Source organism: Amblyomma maculatum, chromosome 4, assembly GCF_055883805.1.
Source record: "Amblyomma maculatum isolate TAMU_Amacu chromosome 4, ASM5588380v1, whole genome shotgun sequence".
In the NCBI taxonomy this organism is placed as follows: Eukaryota; Metazoa; Arthropoda; class Arachnida; order Ixodida; family Ixodidae; genus Amblyomma; species Amblyomma maculatum.
The window spans coordinates 31615926-31640172 of record NC_139347.1 but is presented as its reverse complement, the minus strand read 5'-3'; the positions used below and the strand labels follow the sequence as shown (position 1 = coordinate 31640172).

General features: G+C 44.8%; 2 protein-coding genes across 8 annotated transcripts in view; both read left to right on the top strand.

Annotated features, from left to right (window-relative positions):
• Positions 1-1106: 1106 nt before the first annotated feature.
• Mad (mothers against decapentaplegic homolog 1) lies at positions 1107-18535 on the top strand. Of its 6 annotated transcripts, none has more exons than XM_084600993.1 (9): positions 1107-1425; positions 4663-4805; positions 5228-5530; positions 6898-7069; positions 8855-9118; positions 9312-9407; positions 12354-12575; positions 13111-13271; positions 15872-18535. In XM_084600993.1, exons 3-9 carry the CDS (start codon positions 5231-5233, stop codon positions 16109-16111), a joined length of 1455 nt encoding a protein of 484 aa, XP_084457119.1. In that variant the 5' UTR covers positions 1107-1425; positions 4663-4805; positions 5228-5230; the 3' UTR covers positions 16112-18535. The 6 variants fall into 6 exon arrangements, with proteins under 6 accessions (XP_084457119.1, XP_084457120.1, XP_084457116.1 ...); XM_084600990.1 differs by having other exon boundaries at positions 1108-1425; positions 4663-4763; XM_084600992.1 differs by having other exon boundaries at positions 1110-1425; positions 4663-4763; positions 9315-9407.
• A 3597-nt stretch (positions 18536-22132) lies between these two features.
• The window catches only part of LOC146190596 (uncharacterized), a 29598-nt gene continuing 27483 nt past the window's right edge, over positions 22133-24247 (top strand). The window contains exons 1-5 of one of the 2 annotated variants that reach the window (XM_084600987.1): positions 22133-22445; positions 22701-22891; positions 23169-23257; positions 23328-23434; positions 23527-23714. In XM_084600987.1, the coding sequence (XP_084457113.1) occupies positions 22704-22891; positions 23169-23257; positions 23328-23434; positions 23527-23714 (572 nt within the window). In that variant the 5' untranslated portion in view covers positions 22133-22445; positions 22701-22703. The remainder of the gene's footprint in view (positions 22446-22700; positions 22892-23168; positions 23258-23327; positions 23435-23526; positions 23715-24247) is intronic. The other variant, XM_084600986.1, reaches the window with a different exon arrangement.

Below are 24247 nucleotides of genomic sequence, written 5' to 3'. Positions count from 1 at the left end.
TGGCTCCGCTTGCACCGCCGGCGTCCCCTCCGACATGACGTCCATGGAGACACAGGCGAGTTTTGTTTCTATTTTATTTCGGCGAACTTCGGGCGCATTTTGTTGCTCTCACTTATACGGCGGATGATATTGCTAGTCTAGCTATGTCTAGGTAGCTTCCACGTTCGACTGCGACGTCCAGCGCCTTGTAGCTTTTGAACGCTCGCGAGAAGCGCTAAACCTGCCGGAGACACCGCCACCACCATCACCATGCTGTGCTTGACAGGCGAGATCCTCACTGGACCGGCAGCAAGTTGCTATCGTAGCATTCCGAGCGCAGTAGTCTCCCACATAGCATCAATGCGTCGGTGTATCACGTCCGATTGCAACGGTGTTGGATTAGTCGTGTCCCGTACACGCCGTACACCGCAGGAGAGCGCGCAGTGGTGCTCGATATGAAAAAAAAAAAAAAAAAAGAAAAAAAAAAAAAAGGCAAGTATGACCGGAGAGGCGTCCCCCACTGCTCGCATCGCGCACGTTCGTGCTGTGTGAACGTTTTCTTAATTCGCAAAGCAGGCTGAATGCACGTCTGCCGCTAGAATGTGTGTCTGCGATAATCTGCCACTTCACGGTTTTCTGCGAACATGATACATTTAAGCGAGTGTGCGTGAGTTTACAATACCGAAGCTCAGTTTTGGCGCCAAACGAATGCACTGTTGGAACACGTTGATAAGATCAATATCAAATAATGCTAATGAATGTTTTTTTTTTGAGGTCGCAGTCACTGTAAAATTACATCTTTCAAAATTGGTGATCTTATACAAAAGGGCACGGGAGCAAGCGCTGCTGCCAGATTTATATTGTTTCGGGAAGGCGTTCGTCCGGGTAAAGTCGTTATTCATGACAAAGGAGGGACCACGAAGCGATGGAAAACAAACTCAGCCTTGGCTGTACTGGTATATAACACTACGGGGCTTACGACAGTGTCATGACGGCTCACCAATCGCGGAGATAGAAAGGTTACATTGCGGTTGGTATGACGCGAGGAAGACTTGCTGACGCCAAGCAAGGCCACATTTCTCCGTTTCGTCGTCGGTGGCGCTTCCGCGTAAAAAAGTAGTTTCAGGTGCAGCGCTTCTGTCGCGCTGTGTCTGATGTTTGGTTGTGTAGCGACAGCATTGCGGACCATATGTAATTCACCAAGGAGTGTATCAATGGTCTTGCATCCCATATTAGCAATTTCAGCGAAGGAATCAACGTCATTTTACGCGGAGTAGTACGACAACAAATGCTCGCCTCCTTGACGCCAAATTGTTGATGTGTTGTGACTGGTATTACAGTTATTCGGACATTGTGACCCCAATTCGTTGCCTTTTAACTTGTTCTGAATGGGAATAACGCTATAAGACCTCTTGTTTATTTTGGCTATTCTTGTTATGTATTCAGGTGAGTCTCATCTGTTGCTTGCCTCGGCTTGAAAATAGGCTTATTCCCGTAACGTGTTAAAAGAAATAGTCAATTACTTATATTGCTGCAATGCCACTTCGACACGACATAGATCGTCGTCATCAGCTGCTGTTTAGTTTGTTGGTGTTTCGACGAAGGTGTCAGTTCCTTGGGTCTTGACCATTTGCCAGGTGAAAGCGCGACTAAACTGGCCGTTTTTTTTTTGTTTTTGATTTTTTTTTTTTTTACATATTATGAAGGGAAAGACGCTGAATGATTGGCTCTGTCGCAACCCACTGTAATTGTTTCGCTGTCGACGAGCAGGTCCACTCCAGATGTTAGCGGCAGTCGCGTATTCTTCTTCTCCAAGCATTCTTTTTCAAGTGGCATGTGAGAAACTAATGCGATTTCGGGCGTCCTTCAGTTCGCCGATGAACCGTGCGGCAAAAGAGCTCCGGCAATGCTCACGGACGGACGCTCAGTACACCGTTGCCGCGCTATGTTTAGCATGCATAGCTCCAGCCGAGCCCTCATTTGCCATCATGAGTCATAACTCGCGGGAAATTCCCGTGAGCGTTCGATGATGAGAGTTGCGCAACCTTTCCCCAGTATCGACCCCTGTGAAGAGCGGAACATGACGGCGTGCGTGCGATCTGCGAATGCAGCTGTTACACGACGGCCTGTAACGTGTTTCTTTGCTCGCGAGAAATACCGTACCTCATGACTCGGTCATACTCGGGGTACTGACCAGCAGCCCGCGTAGAAAGCTCATTTGCGTCAGACAACATCACGTGTGCTGGTGGGTGAGCTTGTGATCGGCTTGCGAGGTTGGATACATCACGCGCTAGCACTGTAAAAGCTGAAAGCTGCGCGGCGTATTGTTCGGTTTGTTGCTCAATATGTTTACGTTCGCAATTATGGGCGCGTCTCATTTCCGGGGAATACACTTGTTTGCTAATGTATGCAATTCTACCTCACCTTGTTGAATTGGGTTCACCTGGTTTGTTTTGACTGGTGAATAGTTTTAGGTTGCATACCACATGTTCAGGAAACGGTGGTGGGCCATTCATTGCTTAGGAACGGTTTGTGACTAATTACGCTCGTGTATGTGTAATTTCCAAATTTTCAAAACTCCAAAGATCATTAGTTTTTGGTGTATTGTGTTGGTGTTAGATTATTGTTGGTGTATTGTGTATGCAGTGTCATGGCTCTGAATTGTTCAGAACATGTAATATTACAGCCTTGTCAGCATAACTGCTTTTAATTTGTGTGCTTTGTGACTATATAAGCAAGAATTAGGCATCGAATTGTTTATGTGGAGTGTGGCAATGTTCCCCAGGTTGGGTTTGTATTTTCATTTAGAAGGGTGTCTAATATGTGCTGGCAGTATGAAAGGCACCTAGTAACTTGTCTTGCCAAGCAAGTAATACTGAAGGAACTTGATACTAAAAGAGGCCTTAATGCTCCAATATATCTCTTTACTTGCGCTGCAGAAGAGGAGTTGCAAAAATTTTGGTGGCTCTAACTTTTTGGTGTGTCTGTGCTTTTTTATGCTATGTGAGTGATGGCTGTTTTGAGACAAACTTCATTGCCTTTTCCTCGTAAATTGTCTTGAAGGAAGAATCTCAATAACAGGATAAATATAATGAGGAAAAGTATGAGAACCCTTCCCTCTACCAGTTCCGAACCATGATGCACTGCATGGAGACGTCATCGTACAATGCACTTCTGGTGTTGAGATATGTGCAGTGCGTTGTTCTCGACACCAGGGGTGCATCAGCGAGTGGCGTCTGCATGTATTGCAGCAGTCAAAACTTGAAGGGAGGGGGTCCTCTTACTTTTCTGTGGCAGATGTACTTTCTTTATTTGGAGCGGTCTTTTATGCATGATCTTTGAATAGCAGTGACGGTCAGTGATAAACCACTCAATTAAAACTGTGGGAAAGGGGTTGTTTTAGCATTGTCATGTCTCTCTAGCCCAGCCATGCTTGCAGTTTTTGTATTGTCGTGCCAAGTGCCAGTTAAAATTGCTCTAGAAATATAAAATCATTAACTTGCACATACTTTGGTGAAATAAAAGCAGCTAATTTCTCTGCTAAATAAATGGGAAAATAATTGTAGTGGGGCTATTAATCATCTGCACTGAAGTAGTAAAATGCTCCGATTTTGGCTTTATGATTCTTTTAAACAATCACGTTGCCTTGTACTTAACGTTCTAATAACCTCCCTCAAGGTATCTACCCCCCTCAAATAATAAATATCTTTTTTACTTTAAGGGTGTTTCTGTATCATGGTAACATGCATAAGTATAATAATGTTTCCATATATTAATGGTTGCAGGCAGAAAACATCCTTCCCTGAAAACAAAATTTGACTGCAGAACATTGTGTATCATTATTAGGGGTTGGATTTCGTCTTTTTTCGTGTTCATTAAAAAACTGGCTAACCTATCTCAGTGTTTTTTGCCCTGCTGTGAGAGCTCAATGGTTGGAGTGCTCAGCTACTGAACCCAGGCATGCAGGATCATATCGCGGCTGTGGCACTCGTTTGGAGGGGGGGGGGGGGATATTATTTGCTAATTTTTGGCAGAATATATGATATCCGATGTTACGTAGAGGTCATCTGGCTTCTTTTTCTTTTTTCTAGAATGAGCAGATTATGTAGCTGTAGTGAATTATATATGGTATTATTAAGAGCGGTCCTACCTGAACGAAGTCGTATGGTAGTTGTAACAGAAAGTAGAATGTTGAGGTCAAATTTTCAAAAAGTCTAACTGAAAGTGCCCTTTTTCAGGATTTTAGCAGTCTCCTAAATTGTTTTATTTACCTAGTGTAACTGGTACTAAATATTCACATAACTACGTTTTCATGCTAAAAATACTGTCTTTTTTGTTAAAATCACAAATAATAAATTTGGCATACTTTTCTCAGCATTGTTTTCTTGCATACCAATGGTGGGCTGTTGCCGTACAAAGAAGGCAAAGAAATGTTTACAGTGTGCTCATTTATTTGGAAGCCTGTGATAAAGTCTATTGCGTGCGGTCAGGTATTGCTTTTCTTGACTGTTTCTTTGAAGTCGGGCAACCGGTCGAGCCATTCCATTTCCTCAGATTCCTTGAGATGTGTTCATAGTTTGGTATCCAGACACTGGACCTGCTCTGTTTATTCCTCAGTACTTTGAGGCAGTGTTCAGTACATTTCAAGCTCATGTTTAGTTAAAAATACTATGCCACTTTCAGGCGATGGTTAAGTGGTGCCCGAAAGAAAGTTTCGAGTGGTGACATTGAACTCGTGGACTGTACATTAAAGACCGAGCTGAATGGTTGACCTGGGAAGTGACGTAAGTCCAAGAGCCCTGTTAGCAGTGTAGCAGTGACATCAGGTACGGCTAACTTTTATTTTTACTACAAATTCCGAAGCATCACTTGTTCTATCGTGCCTCTGTTGCTGTGTTGAGAGCATTTAAAGAACTGAACAGAGTTCGTCTACCTAATTTCGTTGTTAAGCCATTATAAACTAACATGTGCTTGTGCCTACTGTTACCAATAAAAGAGACAAGAATATTTGTATTTGGTGAACACTCATAAATGCCTTAGTGTAGCCATTGGAGCAGTGGTTTAGTGTTTTGCAGGAAGATGGTGGATCAGAAGCCATCACACTGTAATAGGAAAACCGAGACTAGGAAAGCTGCGAGAGTCACCCAGCACATATCTAGCAGCCGCGGTCTTGCTGTAGCGATAGAGGCGTGCGGCTGCATGCCATCGCATGGGTCTTGCGTTCAACTTTTTTCCTATTGCTGCGCAGAGCATGGTGAGCAACGGGTACAGTGGCCCCAGCAGTGGCGGGGGTGGGGCCTTTGACAAGCTGGAGGACGCCATGTCAACCCTGAACAGCCTGTTCTCCTTCACGAGCCCCGCCGTGAAGAAGCTGCTAGGCTGGAAGCAGGGGGACGAGGAAGAGAAGTGGGCTGAGAAGGCTGTCGACTCTCTTGTCAAGAAGCTGAAGAAGAGGAAAGGTGCCATTGAAGACCTCGAGAAGGCTCTCTCCTGCCCAGGACAGCCGTCCAAGTGTGTGACGATCCCGCGGTCTCTTGATGGCCGGCTTCAGGTAGGTTGCCCATGACATTCCTTCGTCCTTATATATGGGTGAAGCTGCTTGTGGGCAAGTGCTAGTCCAGGGTTTGCAACAGGCCCTTGAAATCCTCCTTGAATATTCTTGAGAAAAAAAAAAAAAAGAGAGAAGGCTTCAAGAGCTTTTAAAATTTCTTAAATATATCCAGAATGCCTGCACGTGGGCACATTTACTGTTCCAAGAAAAGTTGTTTCAAACTATTCAGGGAAATCGTAAACGTGTTTAGAGACCGAAGTTGATGGCGATAGTTTACCTTAAGCAGTACCAGAAACCTCCCGGAAGGTTTCTTTCTTGATGCCAGCATAGGGTGAACTGATGTCTGTCTGTTCTAGTGCTTGTTATGCCCCATTTCATTAGTTATTTATTCAAGCACTCAAGCCACCTCGTTTGAACCTCATTGGCCCTGGTAACTTGTTTTTCTTTAGCTGATTATCTTTGTGCTTGTCATTTATGAATTTTAAATTAAAGCTCATGGGTAGTACAAGTGCTGCCGGTTACTGCACCAGCTTATGGCTGCTTCACAACCTGCTCTGGCCAACGGCTGCCAGGCGCATGCTGTGGAGGCACAGGGGCTGCTTCACGGCAGCGCTTGACAACAGAATTTATTAGGCCAGTCTGCCCGTGTAGGGTTCATGTGTGTCGGTGTGTTGGTGAATCAGAAGGAGTTCCAAGAGTGCGGAGGATATACAAGACATTTAATTATCAGCAGGTAGAACAAAGGTAAGAATTAAAAGAACAAGGGTAAGATACAAAGCGTAGGCAAACTCAAAACGCGACAAACAGGGCAAACACAATACCAACCTTAATCAATTAGACAAATAAAGCGTACAGTCTATGATGGCAGCAAGATAGGACAAGAAAAGGAGAGGTTATGCATTCAGACACGGTGAAAGATGGTCGTCGACGGTGCGCTGGCTCGAATGCGTCCTACTGGATCCAAGGAGGGCCACGCATGCGACGCCTGCACTTCAGCCCTTAGCGCGCTGCGCCGCAGACACACCACACACCCTCTTCCACTGCGTGCCTCAGAACGACTGTGTCTGGTGTACCCCTGTTATTCAGGGGCTCGGCTCTCTTGGTCCGGCCGCGCGTGGACTTCGCCCGCGCACAGAGCGGCGGTAAATGATCGAAAGCGGAGGAGGACTCTGATCCCTGGAAACCTCCCTTCGGCTTCGTCATATATCAAGCGCAAATGCCTCGTGTGGAGCACACGTGCATCTGCATCACATTGCGCCAAAAAGTTGGCGGTGGTCTGTGACGGGCTGCTAAAACTGCTCTTCTCTGGTCAGTCACTGTTCAGCGTTTGCTACATTTATCTCCTTTTCTTTCTCTTTTCCCCCTAGGTTTCACATAGAAAAGGCCTTCCTCATGTCATATATTGTCGGGTCTGGCGATGGCCGGATTTACAAAGCCATCACGAGCTGAAACCTCTGGAGTGCTGCGAGTATCCATTCTCTGCAAAACAAAAGGAAGTCTGCATCAATCCTTATCACTACAAGAGGGTAGAGAGCCCAGGTGAGTCATCGTTAGGACGTCGTGGAATGTTATGTTTTCAGGTCGACCCACATGGAGCGATTTTCCCGCAGCAAACCTTGCGTGTGTCGCTGGCAGCCGTTTGCTGCCAATCAAACCAGGCCAGGTATTTTCGCGGGCGGCGGAGCAAACAGCTGCTCCTGGGTGCGACCACCATGCGATGGCAGCACTTGCTACCACTTTGCACCGGCTGCAACTCCAATTCGTGCACGCCGAAAATATGAAAAACTTCAGAAAATTTTGCTAAATATTGTTGTTCTCGTAAATAAGCCAAATGTCAAAACTGAATCCTTCTTGAGGATCGCTGAGCCGTTGGCATAGAAGTGGCAGCTGCGATGCAAGCAAGTTTTTGCTCGCAGCCAGCGGCTGCCGTCGTGGCGCGGCTGCTCCTGTCCACTTGCACGCCACCTCCGCTACAAAGTGTAGCCAAAATTAATCATATTTTGCTTTTTATTATAAAATAAAGGGATTGAGGGTTAGGCAGTTCTATAAATGGGCCATTTACTATAGCATGAAGGAACTTCATAGCGCTGTTTCATGTTCCATAGATGTGAAACAAAATAGGCCTGGCGACGACTAGGGAGCAGTGCACGGCCAGAGCACTGTCCGCGGCGCTAGCGGACGGTACCGCTTTGGTAACGTCGATTATAAGGTGCTGTAAAGTGTTGCGATTTTGCCTACTTCGATAATGCAGCTGAAATAGGACCTTTTTCGACGTTCTGCTCAACAACACTCGCTCAAACCCTGCTTCAAAGAGACATCTGCTGTATGTTGATGCTGTAGCGTCGGACGTACTCGAAGGCTGTGTACAAGTGCTCTCGGGTGCCATTTTAGACTGTGCCTATTTTATGTGTTGCTCTTTAAATGTCATTTAGTGTGAAAAGTGCGTTGTTGAAGCGGACAAGCTCGTGTGTTTTTCTCACTTGGGCGCCGACGCCGCCAGCCGTTAGTTTTTCGCTGCATGCGGTACAGCATGGCGACGGTGCGTCGGCATTCTGCCGTGTCGCATGAATTTCGCAGAGAAAGTTCGCTCCATGTGGGTGGTCCTTTAGTCCTTGCATTATTGGTTTTGTCGTTTGTTACTTGCATCTCACATTTCTCTCCTCAGTTCACGGTTCTTATGGCTTTTTTATTCATTGTGTTTTCTTTATTTTGCTATGAGATTTTTCCCTGATCGGTCTTGTGTTTTTCCAATTCACCTCATTTTCTAATCCTTCCCATTTCAGTTTTTATAGCAGTTTACTAGAGCATCCCTCGCCCATTTTGGTACAAGGCCATCTTGACCTTCCCTCTTAAGCCTAAGTTTGAATGTTAAAACACTTTGACTGTATCCACTTACAAGCATTGTCTCTCCCTGTCAGAGGAGTATTGCAACAGTTGCATACCATTAAAGCCGGGGGCATGTATTGGCATGCTTGGCTTTGCTTAGCTCATTATGTGCTCCTTGTCTCCAGAAACAGTGCACAAGTATGTATTACAGGTGTGACTTGTGGCTACATTTTTGGGCAAGGAAACATTTTATTATTTAGAGCTCTGCTGTTTCATTCTTAATTTTCCTCTCTCTGTTTGTTTGTTTCTTCCTCCTTTTTCATTTAATTGCTTGGTAAATGGGCTTCAACTTTTCATCATCACTTCTCCTTTCTCCAAAGTTGGGTGGACATGTCTATACCAGCATTCTCTCATGATTGTTTACTTAGAGTTCGCTGGTTTTATGCAAAAGTACAGGGTCCTTGTAACTGATCGACAAAACGCAATGCTGCTGTGCAGTCCTTCCGCCGGTCCTTGTGCCACGCCACAGCGAGTACCCACCTGGGGGCCATGCAATGATCCCATCGGTCTACCAGCAAGTGCCCGAACCCACCATGCCGCACAATGTCAGCTTCTCTGCGCAAGGGTTCAGCACGGCCACTTCAGCATCGGCGTCCTCAACGGGCACCTCTGCTGCTTCGGGAACCACCTCTGCTGCGGGCGTCCCCTCTCCCGGCCCCAGCATTGGCAGCTCTGCACCCAACAGCCCCTTCGGGCTGCCCGGTTAGTGCACCTGGGCCCTTTATTCTTGGGTTTTCTTTTTTCTTCGTTGTGTGGCTGCATTGGATGCTGTGGCACTTTGAAGAAGGGGCCTGCTTGCTCACGTGCCCACACTGATCTAGATGTCGTCGTGAAAGATCTAGCTCAGTTCCTTTTTCGTTGTGCGCATAATAGCTTCTTTTCATTCTATGCTCAGCAGATACTCCACCTCCTGCCTACTCAGCTCAGGATGACAGTCAATCTGCCACTGATGACCAGCCCCAGTCAATGGACACGTCGACCGTTCCTCCTGGTAGGGGCATTGACAGTGTTATGCCAATACGCACTTATGGTGACCTTGTCACGTCATCTATTGGGTTTCAAACAGTCATTCAGCATGTAGTAATTGTAAATATAGAAGTTCATCGGAGGTTATTTATTATCTGTTGTCGTTTGAGCACGGTTCCTTGGGCATGCCAGCTATGACAGACTGTGCTGATTGTTACGACGTCATGAATGTGAAAATTAGAGCCAATGCATGCATGCAGCACACTGTTCAGAACTGGAATTTGTTGATATAAATATTTGGCACAAAAAATTGCTGACTTGTCAATTGTTTGATTCAGACTAAGAACATTTAATGTTTTTGTGCTTCTTGTTTAGTGCTATTGCCATGCATCTCACGGCAGTTGAGCTGGCTTCTGAGCAATTTGCAGTAATTATTTTTTTTAGAAGTGCGAATATAAATGACCGCAAAAAAATTTTCTTTGTTCCAAGAGCTAAAACATATGTACTTGTGTTACGTTTCAATTCTTAGTGAAAGGATTTCTAGTAATTCTCCTTCAGTTTGCTTACAACTAAACAAAGTACCAATGTTAAAAACCTTTCAGCTAACGGTGTATACAAATGTGCATAAATTTGATGCTACATCACGAGTGCTAGAAGTTTTGAAACTGATAAAAGTCGTGAAGAAGCAAATAAAATTTGCTGTGAAGCTGTTGACCTCACCAGTACAGTACAAGCTTATTAATTCAAACTGCATGGGGAGGCTAAAGCAGTTTGATTTAACCAAGGCTCTAATACAAAGGAACATGGTGGTGAAAGTGATTCACAGTACACTCTGCGATTCAATTCTTGAAAAGCAGTTGATTAGGAGGATTACTTACCCTATTGTATTGTTCTGAAAAAAATTTTGTAACATTTTTTTGCATATTTTTCTTTAATAAAACAGTCTTCATTTTCTGCTCTAAAGCTTGAACATAGCTGCAAGCCTTCTCTTAGCGTTAAAAACTGAAAAATAGGCACGCAGTGCTCAGCACATCTCATCATGTGCTCATGGTGCACAGCTTGGCTTATGCCACTTAATACTTCCAAAACTAAGCTTTTGTCTTTCACTAGCAGTGCTCGCATTCCCACAACTTATTTTCTAAATAACAACTCTGTCGAACTTGCTACTACTACCTACAAGTACCTTGGAGTTCATCTGCGATCTGACTTAACATGGCACAACCACATTAATATAACTTTAGCATCCACCAACCGCTCACTCGGCCTTCTAAAGCACAACCTCAGACAGGCTCCCCCCACCTGAAGAAACTAGCGTTTCTCACGCTCATTCGTCTGAGGGTTGAATATGCATCAGCCATCTGGGATCCTGAACAAGCCTATCTCATAGCTAACATTGAATCCTTGCAGAACCGTGCTGTGCGTTTTATTTATTCTGACTACTCACATACTACCAGTGTCACTGCCCTAAAAAATCACGCCGAATTAGAAGACTTGTCTTTCCGCCGCAAACTATCACGGCTAGCACTTTTCCATAAACTGTATCACCATATATCGCTCCACCACAATTTTTTCCTATCACCATCAGCCTTCTTTCCACAGCTCAACTATCCGCACAAAGTTAAGTGCATCGCGTGTCGTTCATCTGCATTTGCGAAGTCATTCATACCACGCACTATCATAGAGTAAAACGATCTACCAGCACACATAGCCATTGAATCCAACGCCTCCACATTTCACGACCTCATCCGCAGCGATGTTGACATTGAAATGTACTTTTTTTGGCAATACGTACACGCTGTAGTACGTTCATTTTTGTTATGCCTTATTGTTTCTTAAACCTATACTTTGTATTCTATTGCTTTCTATAGCTTGATTCTTTATCCTCTGGTGCTTAATTATTTTCCCATGTTATATTTAGCCTGTTTATTGTTCATTTGCTTTTTAATAATGTTCCTGTTACATTTTTGTTTACACGGACCCCCCCCCCCCCCCCCACCCATGTAGTACCCTTGTATGAGGGTCTTTAGGGGTATGTTGAATAAATAAATAAATAAATAAATGTGCAGTTGAGAACTGCACTGCGGTCGCAAAGGGTGCACGAACACTTCATACCTGCCAACCCTGCCGCGTTTGCTCAAGAGGCACCCGAATCTTAACCTCACTTTTTTTTTTTTTTATTCTACGGACACTGCCCTATATCTGGCGAAAAATTGTCGCTGCATGCTCAAAATACAGTGTTTGCGAAAACAAAAAAAAACAGCAGAATCTGCAGCCACATCGCAATTGCCACCATTATAATCAGCGGCTGCACTAAGTCCGTCAGTTACCGATGAATGCCAAGCAAGCCAAAGTGGTTATGATATGTTAGCTGGTAGAGTGTTCTAGAAGGCTTTGCAGTGGCGAAAGTGGCGTCCTACTCATGAGGCTCCTGAACCACCTAATGCGTTGTTAGCGTAGGCCGCAAAGTGCTTGCTGTGAAAGGACTACTTGGACTGTGTGTGAGAGTTAAAATATTTGGCAAACGCAGGCCCTCAACCTTATACATTGAACACGGCCATCACTCCTTCCTCCCCCCAATTGGCATGAACAGAACGAGTATTACCACCTGATTTTAGGTATTGGCAGGCTGGCAGGTATTCTACCTGTGAGCACAGATAGTCGGTGACTGCCACTTTTTGAGCAAAACAGACGCACAATCTCGGCTACTGATAAATTTGCGAGTCATGAAGGTTGCACAACCTTTTAGGCTGCAAAGTCAAAGTTGCTAGTACAGTTGGACATCGCCTTATTTCCCAGCCTTTCTACCAGGGTCGCAAAATGCTAAACCAATGTGCGTGCTTTTCAGCAACATCCATTTTCGATAATGGACAAAAGCATCAGTACCTTGAGTGTGTGAGGAGCGTCTTTTTCTTCTGGCTGTTGGGGAAATTTTCATGTGCTGATGATTGTCTTCTTTGACCTTGCATGTCAGACGTGTCCCCAGTCACCTACCAGGAGCCGCAGTATTGGTGCACCATTGCCTATTATGAGTTGAACTCGAGGGTCGGCGAAATCTTCCACGCCCAGAATCACAGCATCGTCATCGACGGCTTCACTGACCCCTCCAACAACAGCAACCGTTTTTGCCTCGGTCTCTTGTCCAATGTGAACCGCAACTCAACTATTGAGAACACGCGACGACACATTGGCAAAGGTGAGGGGTCCTGACCGCATTAGCAGTGCCAGTCTAGGCAGGCGACATTGCAAGTTTCCAATGGCCGCACATGATGGGTGTAGAAATGTGTTTTTTGTCCTGCTTTTTGATCGAAGGGGGGTCAAGCGATTACTGTTGAAACCTGTGCATGTGTGCCTTCCTCAGAAGAATAGCTGGTGAGGGCTAGGTCAGAAAGGAAAGGTGCAGATGAGCATTTTCACTGGTCTCGCCGCAGTGGCTGAGTGGTTAGGGCGTTCGGCTGCTGTGCCCGAGGATGTGTGATCTTTCGATGGAGGCAAAAAGCAAGGCGCCCTTGCGCCGTGTGGTGTCAGTGCACGCTAAAGAACCTCGGGTGGTTGAAAATTTTGCGGAGCCCTCCGCTACGCCGTCTCTCATAGCCTGAGTAGCTTTTGGATGTTAAACCCCATAAACCAAACCTTTTCCCTTTGTTAAGGATGGCCAATTGAATGACTGTAGCCTTTGTCTCGCATTTTGTGCTCTTTTTCATTTGCTGTGGCACCCTTGCTCGTTCTAGGCGTTCATCTGTACTACGTTGGAGGCGAAGTGTACGCCGAGTGCCTGAGTGACAGTGCCATCTTCGTGCAGAGCAGGAACTGCAACCACTCGCACCAGTTCCACCCAACCACTGTCTGCAAGATTCCGTCAGGCTGTAGCCTGAAGATCTTCAACAACCGAGTGAGTTTCGGTTGGTGCACGCTCCTGCTTTGTGCTGGCGATGGCAGACTAGTGCATTCTCTTATCCACTTGGAATGATGCCTGGGAAATGTAGCTGCAGCTTGGTGCTACATCTGTGTGTCCTCTTCTTTGTGTTACCTTTTTCGTGCCATTGGTGCCATTACTGACGGTTGAGGGTACTGCGTGCGAAGTGGATTTCTGAATCGTTAGCACCCCACTGGGGTGGCGCAGTGGTTACGGCGCTCGACTACTGTTCCCAAGGACGCGGGATCGAATCCCGGCCTCGGCGGCAGCTTTTCGGTGGAGGTGAAAAGCAAGGCGCCCGTGTACTGTGCAATGTCGGTGCACGTTAAAGAACCCCAGGTGGTCGAAATTTCTGGAGTCCTCCACTACCACGTCTCTCATAGCCTAAGTCGTTTTGGGACGTTGAACCCCACAAACCTGAATCGTTAGCCAAACCCACATTTACAGATGAGTGCCAAATAGTGTCACTATCTGCAAGTGTAGCGGCCTTGACTTTAATTGGTTATAACCGGCAGTGAAATGATATCGGTCCTTTTTTATTCTGTGTGTTTGTGGCAGGTCATATTCAAATTCTTAATGCATAATTTCTGATTAGCCATGCTAACTATTCTTACAATATGGGTTGTTGCCTAAACTGGGTGCTCGTATTCTGAGCCCTCCGCTCCGCAGGGCTTCACCTGAAAATTTTGGTGCTCCAAAAGCTCCTCCAAGTCATTTTGTCAGTAGCATCACTGATGCTGGGACGGTATTCGGTGGCTATGAGCTACTTTTTAACTGTGACAAAATGCACTGTCCACTCAGTGACATGCAAAGAAAGTTGGGAAATGGAGGTGTCATAGTGTTTTACTAAGTCTGTCACAGGAATTTGAGAGTGAAGCCACTGGTCTATGAAACCAAAGGTGGCACGACAGAATCGTAGCACCCCGGTGTATTGAGGAAGGGGGGGTGTTTGTGCAGGTGTTTTGCAGGAGTGAAAGAAAAGAGTAAAAGATGACTTGCCACGTCCATATGCGATCTGCAATAGTCTGTTAAGTACTGTAGATTAAGTTACAACATGCTTTGCTCTTATCTCTGATGTCATAGATACAGTTTAACCTGGTTGCAATAAGATTGGGGCAAGTCTGCGATTTTCTATTTCGTGGAGGTCTTTGTTGCTTGCAGACAATGGCGACGCCGCATAAGCAGAAACAGCAGTAACTACGGCGTTCTCTATGTCGAGGCATCGATGGTGCTCGAGCACAGCATGTTGCATCCACTGCAGTTGGTCGTTTCAATTGTGCATGTCCCCCTTATGGAAGTTCACATCGCCGTGAAACATCCCTGTGGTTTAGCCGATTTTCAAGTAGTACAGCACTAGCAAATCGATAGTCGGCATAGCGCGTTCGTTGTGTACAAGGTTTACCATTGCCAGCATTCATTACGTGGAATTTGCGTGCTTTAATGCGGGTGGCATATGGGAATTAAGAAGCTTCCTAATATTGAAGAGTTTACAGGGTTGATTAGAAGAGGAAGGAACCCGATCGTTCTGCCCAATTTTCAACCTGAGAAAGAGCCTCATGCTATGTTTCAGACCAGGGCTAGAATAGAAGCCATTTTCTTCCTCCTATTTTTGCGCCCCGAGGTGCAGCAAATGCGACCACCAGGTCATCGAGGTTTGTAAAAAGCCAACCTTTGTGCACCTGGGAATCGGGACCATCAGGAATTTCCTGGTCAGCTACTTTTTCTTGTATCCCCTTAGCTTCACCTCTAGTTAGGGACATTCTTGCTGCAGTGGCTAAAGAAGGTAGCCTCCTACAACACAAAAGTGTTTGTGCTGGGCTACTTGTCACGTATGGTAAAACCCCGTTGGTGCATTTTTTTTTACACTTGGGGAGAAAACATCTCATCCGGGTAAACATATGATCCGAACTGCCTGATTTTGAAAAGAACTGCTGAATGAGGTACAAAGGCATTTGTAATTAAGTGTCACTGCATAAAAGTGTAGATTAGCATATATCGACATCAAGTATGCACAGCTCCTTCTTTAGCTCTTGCAGAATTCAGTCCGTATTTCTGTTGGCCTATGCGCAGAAGAGATTTAGTAACAAATCCGGTTCATAAAAGGCAACAACAAGCTTATGCTGGCTCGTTGTCTTTCTTTGATGCTTTGCTCCTTTGCGCCTATGCTCTGCAGGAAAGCATCTGTTGCTAGTGGGTGCCGCTGGTCAATTTTTAATGTTGCGAGCTTTCATTAGCACACGTCCGGTTGATTGCAAAACGAACCATACGACCACAATTTGTCGTTACTGGGAAATCATGTTTTCTGGGAACATATTAACCAGGAGAAAAATAGTGTAACTCTATGGTAGATGTTTTACTGCCCGCGATTTTTTGGCCTATGAAACTGGAGATCGTATGAGCAGAGAGCATATCAACAAGGTCCTACTGTATGTGCCCTTTTGTGTTACTTGCGATACCCAGGCTTTCAGATATGAAGTATTCGCTATGCAGTGGCTTGGGGAGATAGGATTAAGAGCTTGATGAAATGAACTCGCAGAAAAGACTGACTTGTCTCTGTTCTTTTTTTATGCACCCAGGAGTTTGCAGAGCTGCTGACGATGGCAGTCAACCATGGCTTCGAGGCGGTTTATGAGCTGACCAAGATGTGCTTAATCCGCATAAGCTTCGTCAAAGGTTGGGGCGCCGAGTATCACCGCCAGGACGTGACCTCAACGCCTTGCTGGATCGAAGTGCACCTCTCGGGGCCCCTGCAGTGGCTTGACAAGGTGCTCACGCAGATGGGCTCACCACACAACCCCATCTCCTCGGTTTCGTGACAAGACCTTTCTACAGCAACCAGCAGTACTCGCTCCCTCTCACCCTTCCCTGCCTCACAAACCTTTCACGTTTCAAGCATCCAGCAACAGCAGCCTCCCACATGTGCAGCCAGCCGAACAGTGAACAGCGACTGGCACACTGGGTGCATCCCTTGGAATGCCGTGTTGGAAACTTTTCTCCATGTGCACCTGGCCTCAAGCGGGGGCTAGCACATTGCCCATCTTGGGCACTAGTGTTGGGAGTGCACTAAACATTATGTGTGCACTGTTCGTGGTGTGGTTCGTTCCCTCAGCTTTGTTGTAACTGAGACATTTCAGTCTTTTTTTTTTTTTTTTTTTTTGTTATTACGCTTTGTCACGTCACAAACGCCACTCAACATCATCTACACACGAGTGACAGGCGCAGTTGCGGGGCCTCAGTTACTGCGCGGAGACTCGTGTCGCCTCAGCTGGTGGTCAAGCACGTGTATGTTTGTGTGTGTGTGTGTGTGTGTGTGTGTGTGTGCAGTAAACTTTTCCTTCATATTTTTTTTAACATTGTGCATGAAAGACCCCAAAAAGAATGTTCAGCTTTCTGGGCACTAGAGTCTGCACAAAACAAGAAAATGTTTGCAGTGCATCAGCTTGGATGGGATGAGGCCGTGATTGTGAGGTTGCGTAATAGCTGTGCGAGGGTGCGGCTCATCTGCTGTCTGCAGTACAGTGTATTGTACAACGCATTTTTTGGCACCGCCAGCTAAAGGTAATTTTTTTCTCTGTCCGACGATATTTTGGCTAATTTCTGGCTTTGAACGGCTGCTTGGTAACTTGGTGCAATTATGCTTCTTTTTTAACCCTGCCTTTAAGGTGTGGTAGAACGTGTGCATAGTGTTATAAGGAACACAAGGTCGAGATTCTATTGTATGGCTTGCATGTATAAGAAGAGCTTAGAAATACCAGGAATGATGAGCCCCTTTTCCTGATGTCCTTGCTGCTTTTTCGTAACTTTTGTATTATTGGTGCTATCTTTTTAATGTACGATTCTAAATATGTGGGCTGCAGATTTCAGGCATGGAAAAATATGGTGCACACATTGGGAAGTCAAGTGCAAGAGAAATTCTCCTCCCTGAGCGCCTTGAACGCTTTTTTTTCTCGTTAAACACTCGTGTACTATGTGCTAATTGCAGCAAATTGTATACTGTAGTGGGCTGCCTGCTAACGTGACCAGATCTTCATTTTAACTATTACCTGCAGTCATGATTTGTTGGTGCTGTGTACACATAATGCACTGCATTGCTATGCCTTGGTTTGTACGCTTTCATTTGTATGAAGGCTTGTGCTTCGTTTATGAAATTGGTTTTATAGCTGTTAAGAACGCGTGAAAACGTAGGTACTGACTATGGACATTTCATATAGTTGCTCAGTGGGTGCAACTTCTAAGTCAAGATTAGATTTTTCTGTAAAAAGCTTGCCACTTGTAATCTATTATGCCTAAATCATCTGCTGCCGTGCTGTACAGAGATGCCACTATTTAGCTAATATTGTCACGGATGTCTGTGATGTCCTGCTTAGTTGTGCATTTTTACTGTACTAAAATGAGGAAGCATTGGCAGTTGCAAATATGCTGTGGTGGGAATGGCATGCCGATTGCATTACACTATCCTGTTGCATGAAAGCGGCCACAAATGGAAATTTATTGAAGGATCGCTGTAACACTGTGTCTAAATTTAATCTCGAAAGTGAGCGGATGCAGGATGCAACGCCGAGTAGCGGAGAATGTAGTGGAATCTCGACGATGCAAATCTCACGAAATTGTGAAAAATATCTATCATTATAAATTTCTTATCAGAAATAACAAAACCTGCATGCAAAAGTATGCAAAGTGCATTCACATAGATCTGTTTATGGCTGAAGGAATTGCTTTACGGTCATGCAAGCTGTGGGTCGTGCAGCCACAGCTTGCTACTTGCATTACATACAGCATGACCGGCATTCCCCAAACTGGCATACAGCACGACTGGTTAAATGTCGCACATCACAGCTAATTTCTCTTGGTGCATACTGTAAGACTAGCAGTCACCGCACTGGTGAGGCACGGCGTGCAGGGCTTAGTACTAGCTTGAGGGTGCAATTGCAGTTCGCGTGATGTCATTTGTAGTAGATTTTCTAAGAAGAAGATTTTGAATTCTGCACACTGTACAATTTTATGAATTGGTACTATTTTGAAATTCATATTGAATTCATATTGGTGGTGTTCATATCATGAAGAACCTCCTATAATAATAATAATAATAATAATTGGTTCACAGGAAGGGAAAGGCGCAGTATTTGTCACACTTGCTCTGTGGACATCTGAACCGTGCCGTAAGGGAAGGTGGGAGTGAAAGTGGAATAGTTACATTTCAGCATGAGCAGACAAGAATGGGACGGGAAAAAAAAAAGAAAGTATGCGTAAGTGCTGTGTGTGCTTTTCAATCTTCTGTTCTCAAGCTGAATTTTCATCCTAGTGCGCATGTTGTTATTGTCCTCTAACGGCAAGTTGTTGAGGCAAAGCATGTGTGCAGGACTGCACAGTCAGTGGTGTCTCGGAATGCATGAAGAATAATAATTTAACTTACTAGAGTTTGAAATGGCCAATTGATTTTCGTAAACAGAGAAACCAGAATTGCTTCAGGTGTCTTTCAGCTTGCTCTACAGTTGAAAAAACAACAAAAAAAGGTTTCTATGACTTCGTCATAGAGAGCCAAAAAAAATTTTGGTCCAGCATACTTACTTTTCCGGGCAGTTTCTATCCGTGTCAGTCGTTTTACAACTGTTATTCTGAAAGACACTTAGGAATATATAGGTCTAGTCAAGGGGCATTTTCATTTGCAAGGCAAACTTTATTCTTTGCTGTCTTTCTCAGCCTCTGGCATCTGCTACAAAGCATGACAAAACTGCTTCAGAGCAACTTCTTTTTTTGTAGAAAGCCTGCTTCGCAAACACTGATTGCCATTCCCACCACTGCACTGCGCCACTTCACCTTATTGACATCTTTCGGTAACTGTCGAAACATCACCTGGCTCACTGAGGCGGAAGAGCATCTCTGGGGTCTATTTGACTGCTATTTTAAAAACTAGTAATGCTAGTATCAATGGTAGAGAGCATTAGCTTGTTGGGCACAGTAGTTACTCAACACGTTCGTTACCACCTTTCCCTTTTGTTGCTACCAAATGGTAGCATTGCACTGACTCAGTCAGCCTACCAGCTTTCAGTGTAGTAATGAAGGTGTTAGTGTCTGAGTTTGTAAAAACTTGACACTGTTCCTTAGTGTTTTATGACAAGCTGTGCTCAGCCAACTAGTATCTGTAATGTCAACAGTTATCTTACTTAGTGGATTAGTGGATTGAAACGGCTCAAGTTTCATAAATTCAGGGACGCACAATTTGAAAATGGCAGCAGAAGGGAGCGGCTCACTTATTGATGTCGTATAGGCTTGCATAATTACTAGTGCTTGCAGGTTCCATGGCTCTCGCTGCGACTTGCAGTGCGCGAGCAGCTGTCGGAAAACATTGTGAGGAAAGTTGAGGAGGTGTCGCGCAACGCACAAGGCAACAAACTTGCCAGACGAATATGAAGTAGGTTCTGCCATTCCAAACAGAGACATTGCCACCTCAAAATTAGCTTATGAAATTTCTTTTGAGCAAGGGAGGGGGTGCCTTTTTTGGAAGAAAACAAAACCAGCAAAAGATGCAATGAAAAGAAAGTTGTGAACTGCCATGACTTGCCTGCATGTCGGTGCCTCGCCGCTTAGTTGCGGTCAGAATAATTGCAAGTCATGGTTTCTCTACATGTTACGTTGCACTATGGCCACTGCTCATGCACTGCAAGTTAGGTGAACATAGTAGTAAATTTTTATTCAGGTTACTTTATTCTGTTTTTTCCAATTTTGTGGAAGACTTCGTGCGTTTTAAAAATATTTTATGATGGTGTTCGTTTCTTAATTTCCTTTGTGAAGTCTGACATGGGATTTTTTTCTTCAATTTGTTTTTTATCAATTCACCTGTGCACATAGCTGGTGCGAACTGGATTTGTGGTGCTGTGATTGTTCAGTAGCCTGTAGACAAATTTTCTTGACCGTACATGTGTAGGTGCTGTATGCATACTCTGAGGATTTTGCCTGCTGGTTCTGGTCCCACCTGTGAATGGTAACAGAGGTAGAGTCTGGCTGCCTAATAGTTGTGTCTTGTTTTTAGGAAGTGTCTGATCTGATGGGCATTTTGCCATGATTTCTTAATTGCTGCCCGCTTCACTAGCGCACAAGGGGATCATCTCAGGCTTTCACTAGCATTTTGCGCCGCATGACATTTTTTTTTGGCTGGACGTCTTGCATGTGAAAGCTTTAGCTGCAGTGTTTCTTGAATTTCTGCTGCACAGTTTCTTTTGAGGCACAAAGTTTCGCATAAGCACTTCATTTGCACTTTGGGTTGTACTTTAGCGCATATTCTCTGAAAGTGCCATTAGACTCAAACCAGAAGCAGTGATCATATTTTGAAAGGACATTATGCTGGCTTTTAGATGTTCACTCCCCCATTCAGTTGCTTGGAACTTTGTATTTGGGTTTTTTGTGTTTGTATTTCAGCTCTGTGCAGTGCAGTTTGATGCAGAAAGTCCACTATTGTTACTACTCTTGATTCCACAGTAGCATTGTATTATATGAAGTCGTGTGAAAAGTTGTTTTCACTGCAATATGTTAGAACAAGATCTACATTTGGCCATATCTGACGAAAGAGGAAGCAATGCATGTAATATAGCGCATGAGCATTTGCATTCTATTTTTTCTTTTTGCATTGCAATGTAGCATTTTAACTTTTTAATTATAGTGTGTTGATGCTGCCTTCATGTTTTCCATTTTGTGCCTGTGCGTGGCAGCCAGTTCACACTTTGGTGAGGCGAGTGTCGATGCATGCTGTTCGTTGTTACCCCATGTGATGGCATAATGTGGTCAGAGATATTCAGTTGTATACATCAACCACCATTCATTCAGCTGGTACTAAGCGTAGTGCAATGTAATGCATGTTGTACACACATTGTGCACGTAGCATACATTTTACACGTTGAGATGCAGTGAAAACGAATGATGTACGGTCCTGCTTTGTTTTTGTTGGCTTTTCATTGTAAAATGTTTGCTCTCCGGCAGCCTCGGTGCGTGGTTTTGTCGTCATGCAGTTGTTTTGTGCAAGTGAAAATTGAAGGCACGAGATGATATTGCCTTCAGAGTTCTATTTTCTTTCCCGTTAAGCACACTTGCTAATACACCGTTTTGATAAAGAGGTAATTTGCGGAGCAACAAACTTTATATGCTCGAGAGTTATTTTGTGCTAACCTCCAGCAGCAAAATGTTTTGCTAGGCATGGCCCTTTATTGCCACCGCCTTTTAAGCTTTGATGAGATTATTGCTATGTGCCTTCAGCAAGTAAAACCATTTTTACCTGTTTTTATGCGGTAGTAATGCACCAATTTTTACAGGAAGCCGCTAGCTGACATGTAGCAACCACACTTAGGTGCTATTACACAGCCATGTGAACAGCTTGTTTCACAATCTGCTTTTCCTTTGTTGCAAGTTGATAACTTCATTCTTATCGCAGGAGCAAGTCACATTCGTGTTTCTAAGCTTGGTTAAAGCTTGACAGTTTTGTACAGTTTATATCTGATGCAGCGTGATGTGTGCGTCTTTTCTCTCTCTTTTTTTTGTATTTTGAATTTCACTGTAGCAGAAAATAAAACATTTCCTCCGAACTTCCCGCCTCGGCGGCGTTACTCTGTTGCTTTGTTTCGCGACTTGTCAGTACGTAACCGTTGGCCGCGCGTTGCTGGCGGCCAGCTCAACTGATTGCAAGGCCGGCGGGGCGGTATTTGCCATGCCGGTTCGAGCGGAACCAGCATGCGCGCGGGAAAATCCGGGCGGGAAAACCTGTACGCGCCGGCAGGTCAGGAAGGGGTGAGTACGCAGTACGCAGTGCGCTACTTTACCCTTTCTTGTACAGCCGCGCTCCTACGTTTAGATTGTGCAGTTCGCAGTCGCAAAAGCCTCGCACAAGCGCGCAAGTTGCCGAGCAGCACACCACATGCCACAAGAGCGATCGGAGTGCAATCCTGGCAACACTGGCTTGTTTACAGGCATGACGTCATAGCTGAGCAGCATTTCCTACAACCAAGCTTACAACCTGACCACGAGCGTGACGAGAGCGCATGTCGCCGGTGTTTTGGCAGCCGCGGCTGCTTGGAAACTTCGTTTCGTGGCCGTAGCGAACACTGGTGTTTACACCAGGCACGCTACGAGCAGCCTGGACGACAAGGAAAGCTACTACACCTGGTGAGGCGTTATAATCGGCACTGCGCACGATTTTGTTCCTCCGCGAAAGTTTGCTCGTCGGAATGCAACATTCGACTTCTTATCGGAAACTGAATGTGGAAATGAATGAAGGGGCCACTTTGGCTGTTCGTCATATTGCAGTCCGAAGTGATACATTGTCGCAGTATTGAAGTGCTTGCAGACGCTATCTATCCGTCGTAGTCGATCAACATTTGCAGATAAGTAAATGTTGATCACGGGCAATTTTTCTTGCAGATTATGTGCTCTCTTCTGGTAGGAGTTCACGTGATCGGGGAAGCTGACATTAATCAGGCCAGCCAAAAGAGCGACGTTTTGGGAGTGATTAGGTTGGCGGATAAGAGCGTCAGTCTTCAAGGCGTGCGGGAACTCATCGGCCGCGAGCTGCCCACATTCCACCACGACTTTCTGTTTCTAACGCAAGAAAGGTGCGTATCCCATGCCGTTTGGTTTCTACAGCTTCAATTTTCAGCGCGCGTCAGGTACGCACGGAAAGCCGCTTATGCGCCGTAAAACACGAAACACCCGGTGCGGATCCATAACGAAAAGGCACGGATCGAAGTTTGCCGCAGTACACGGGTTCCTTTTTTCTTTTATTTTTGTAGCCAAGTCCAAACCATTGCACTCATGTTCTTCTATTGGTAACTCTGTTTGGAAGTTTAGCTCTGCGAGATAATTTTTCTTGACTCCCGCTGTTTTTCTCAGGATTCCAGTGTTGAAGCACCAAGAAGAGCACATAAACGCCACTGACGTTTTAGGAAACACAAATGCTCTATTTATTACGAGGCACTTTGGTGAGTATGATTCTACAATCTACTATGAGATGACCTGCTATAGCTTATGCACTATACCATTTGATTTCAGATCGATGGCGTATTGGGATTAAGAAAGCTGGTGGTCCTGTCATTGGTTTCATTTTTGCTGATCGAAATTTAAGTGTGACAGATCTTCGTTCGGAGATAAGTGAGCAGGCAAGTGGTAATTTCTGCTGGCGTTTGCATTGCTCTGTTGCTGTGAAGTAATATGTTGCACACGTGAGAACTTTTTTCCTTTTATGTTATAGCTTTTAGATGGAGAATTTGCCTTCTGTGATAGGAATGGTTGGCCTGTGCTCAACACTCAAGAGAGCACGCTGTTCACCTGGGATGTTATTTCGCAAGGTGTCGTGACCTTACAGTTCCCTCAGAACAGGCTTACTGCTCCATTTGCCCTACGTGGAAACAAGGACTGCAGAAAGCGTAAAAAAAATAGGTTCGTTCTTATTTGTGTGCCAGTGTTGGAAAGGACAGCTTTATTAAACTTATTTGCAATTTGCTTGGACAAGATTGAGAACAGGACACACATAGTGGATGCGTTCATATCTACACATCCTGAAGTTCATTGTGTACATTTCAATAATGCAATAAACACAAAGATAAATGGAGGGTATGTTTTCCGAAGTATTTTAGCATTGTGTTCTAGCATTTTTCTGTACCAGAATCACTCATTTCAATATTAGAGATCCTGTTGTGAAGACAATTTTTTTGACAGTCCATGTGAATCACACCTGCAACAAAATGAATTTTAAACTTTAGACATTGAGAAAGAAACTATCTGGAGTGACACCAGATGTAAAGCTTCTTGCATATTAAACGACAGTGGTGCCACTTCTGACGTAAGCAAGCCATGTCTTGTTACCATATCAAAATAATTTTTTAAAAATTATTTTCTCAAGTGTGAGCGGATTCAGAACAGCACGCTTAGATTTATATATATGCCTACACCAGAACACAATCTGTGACAGA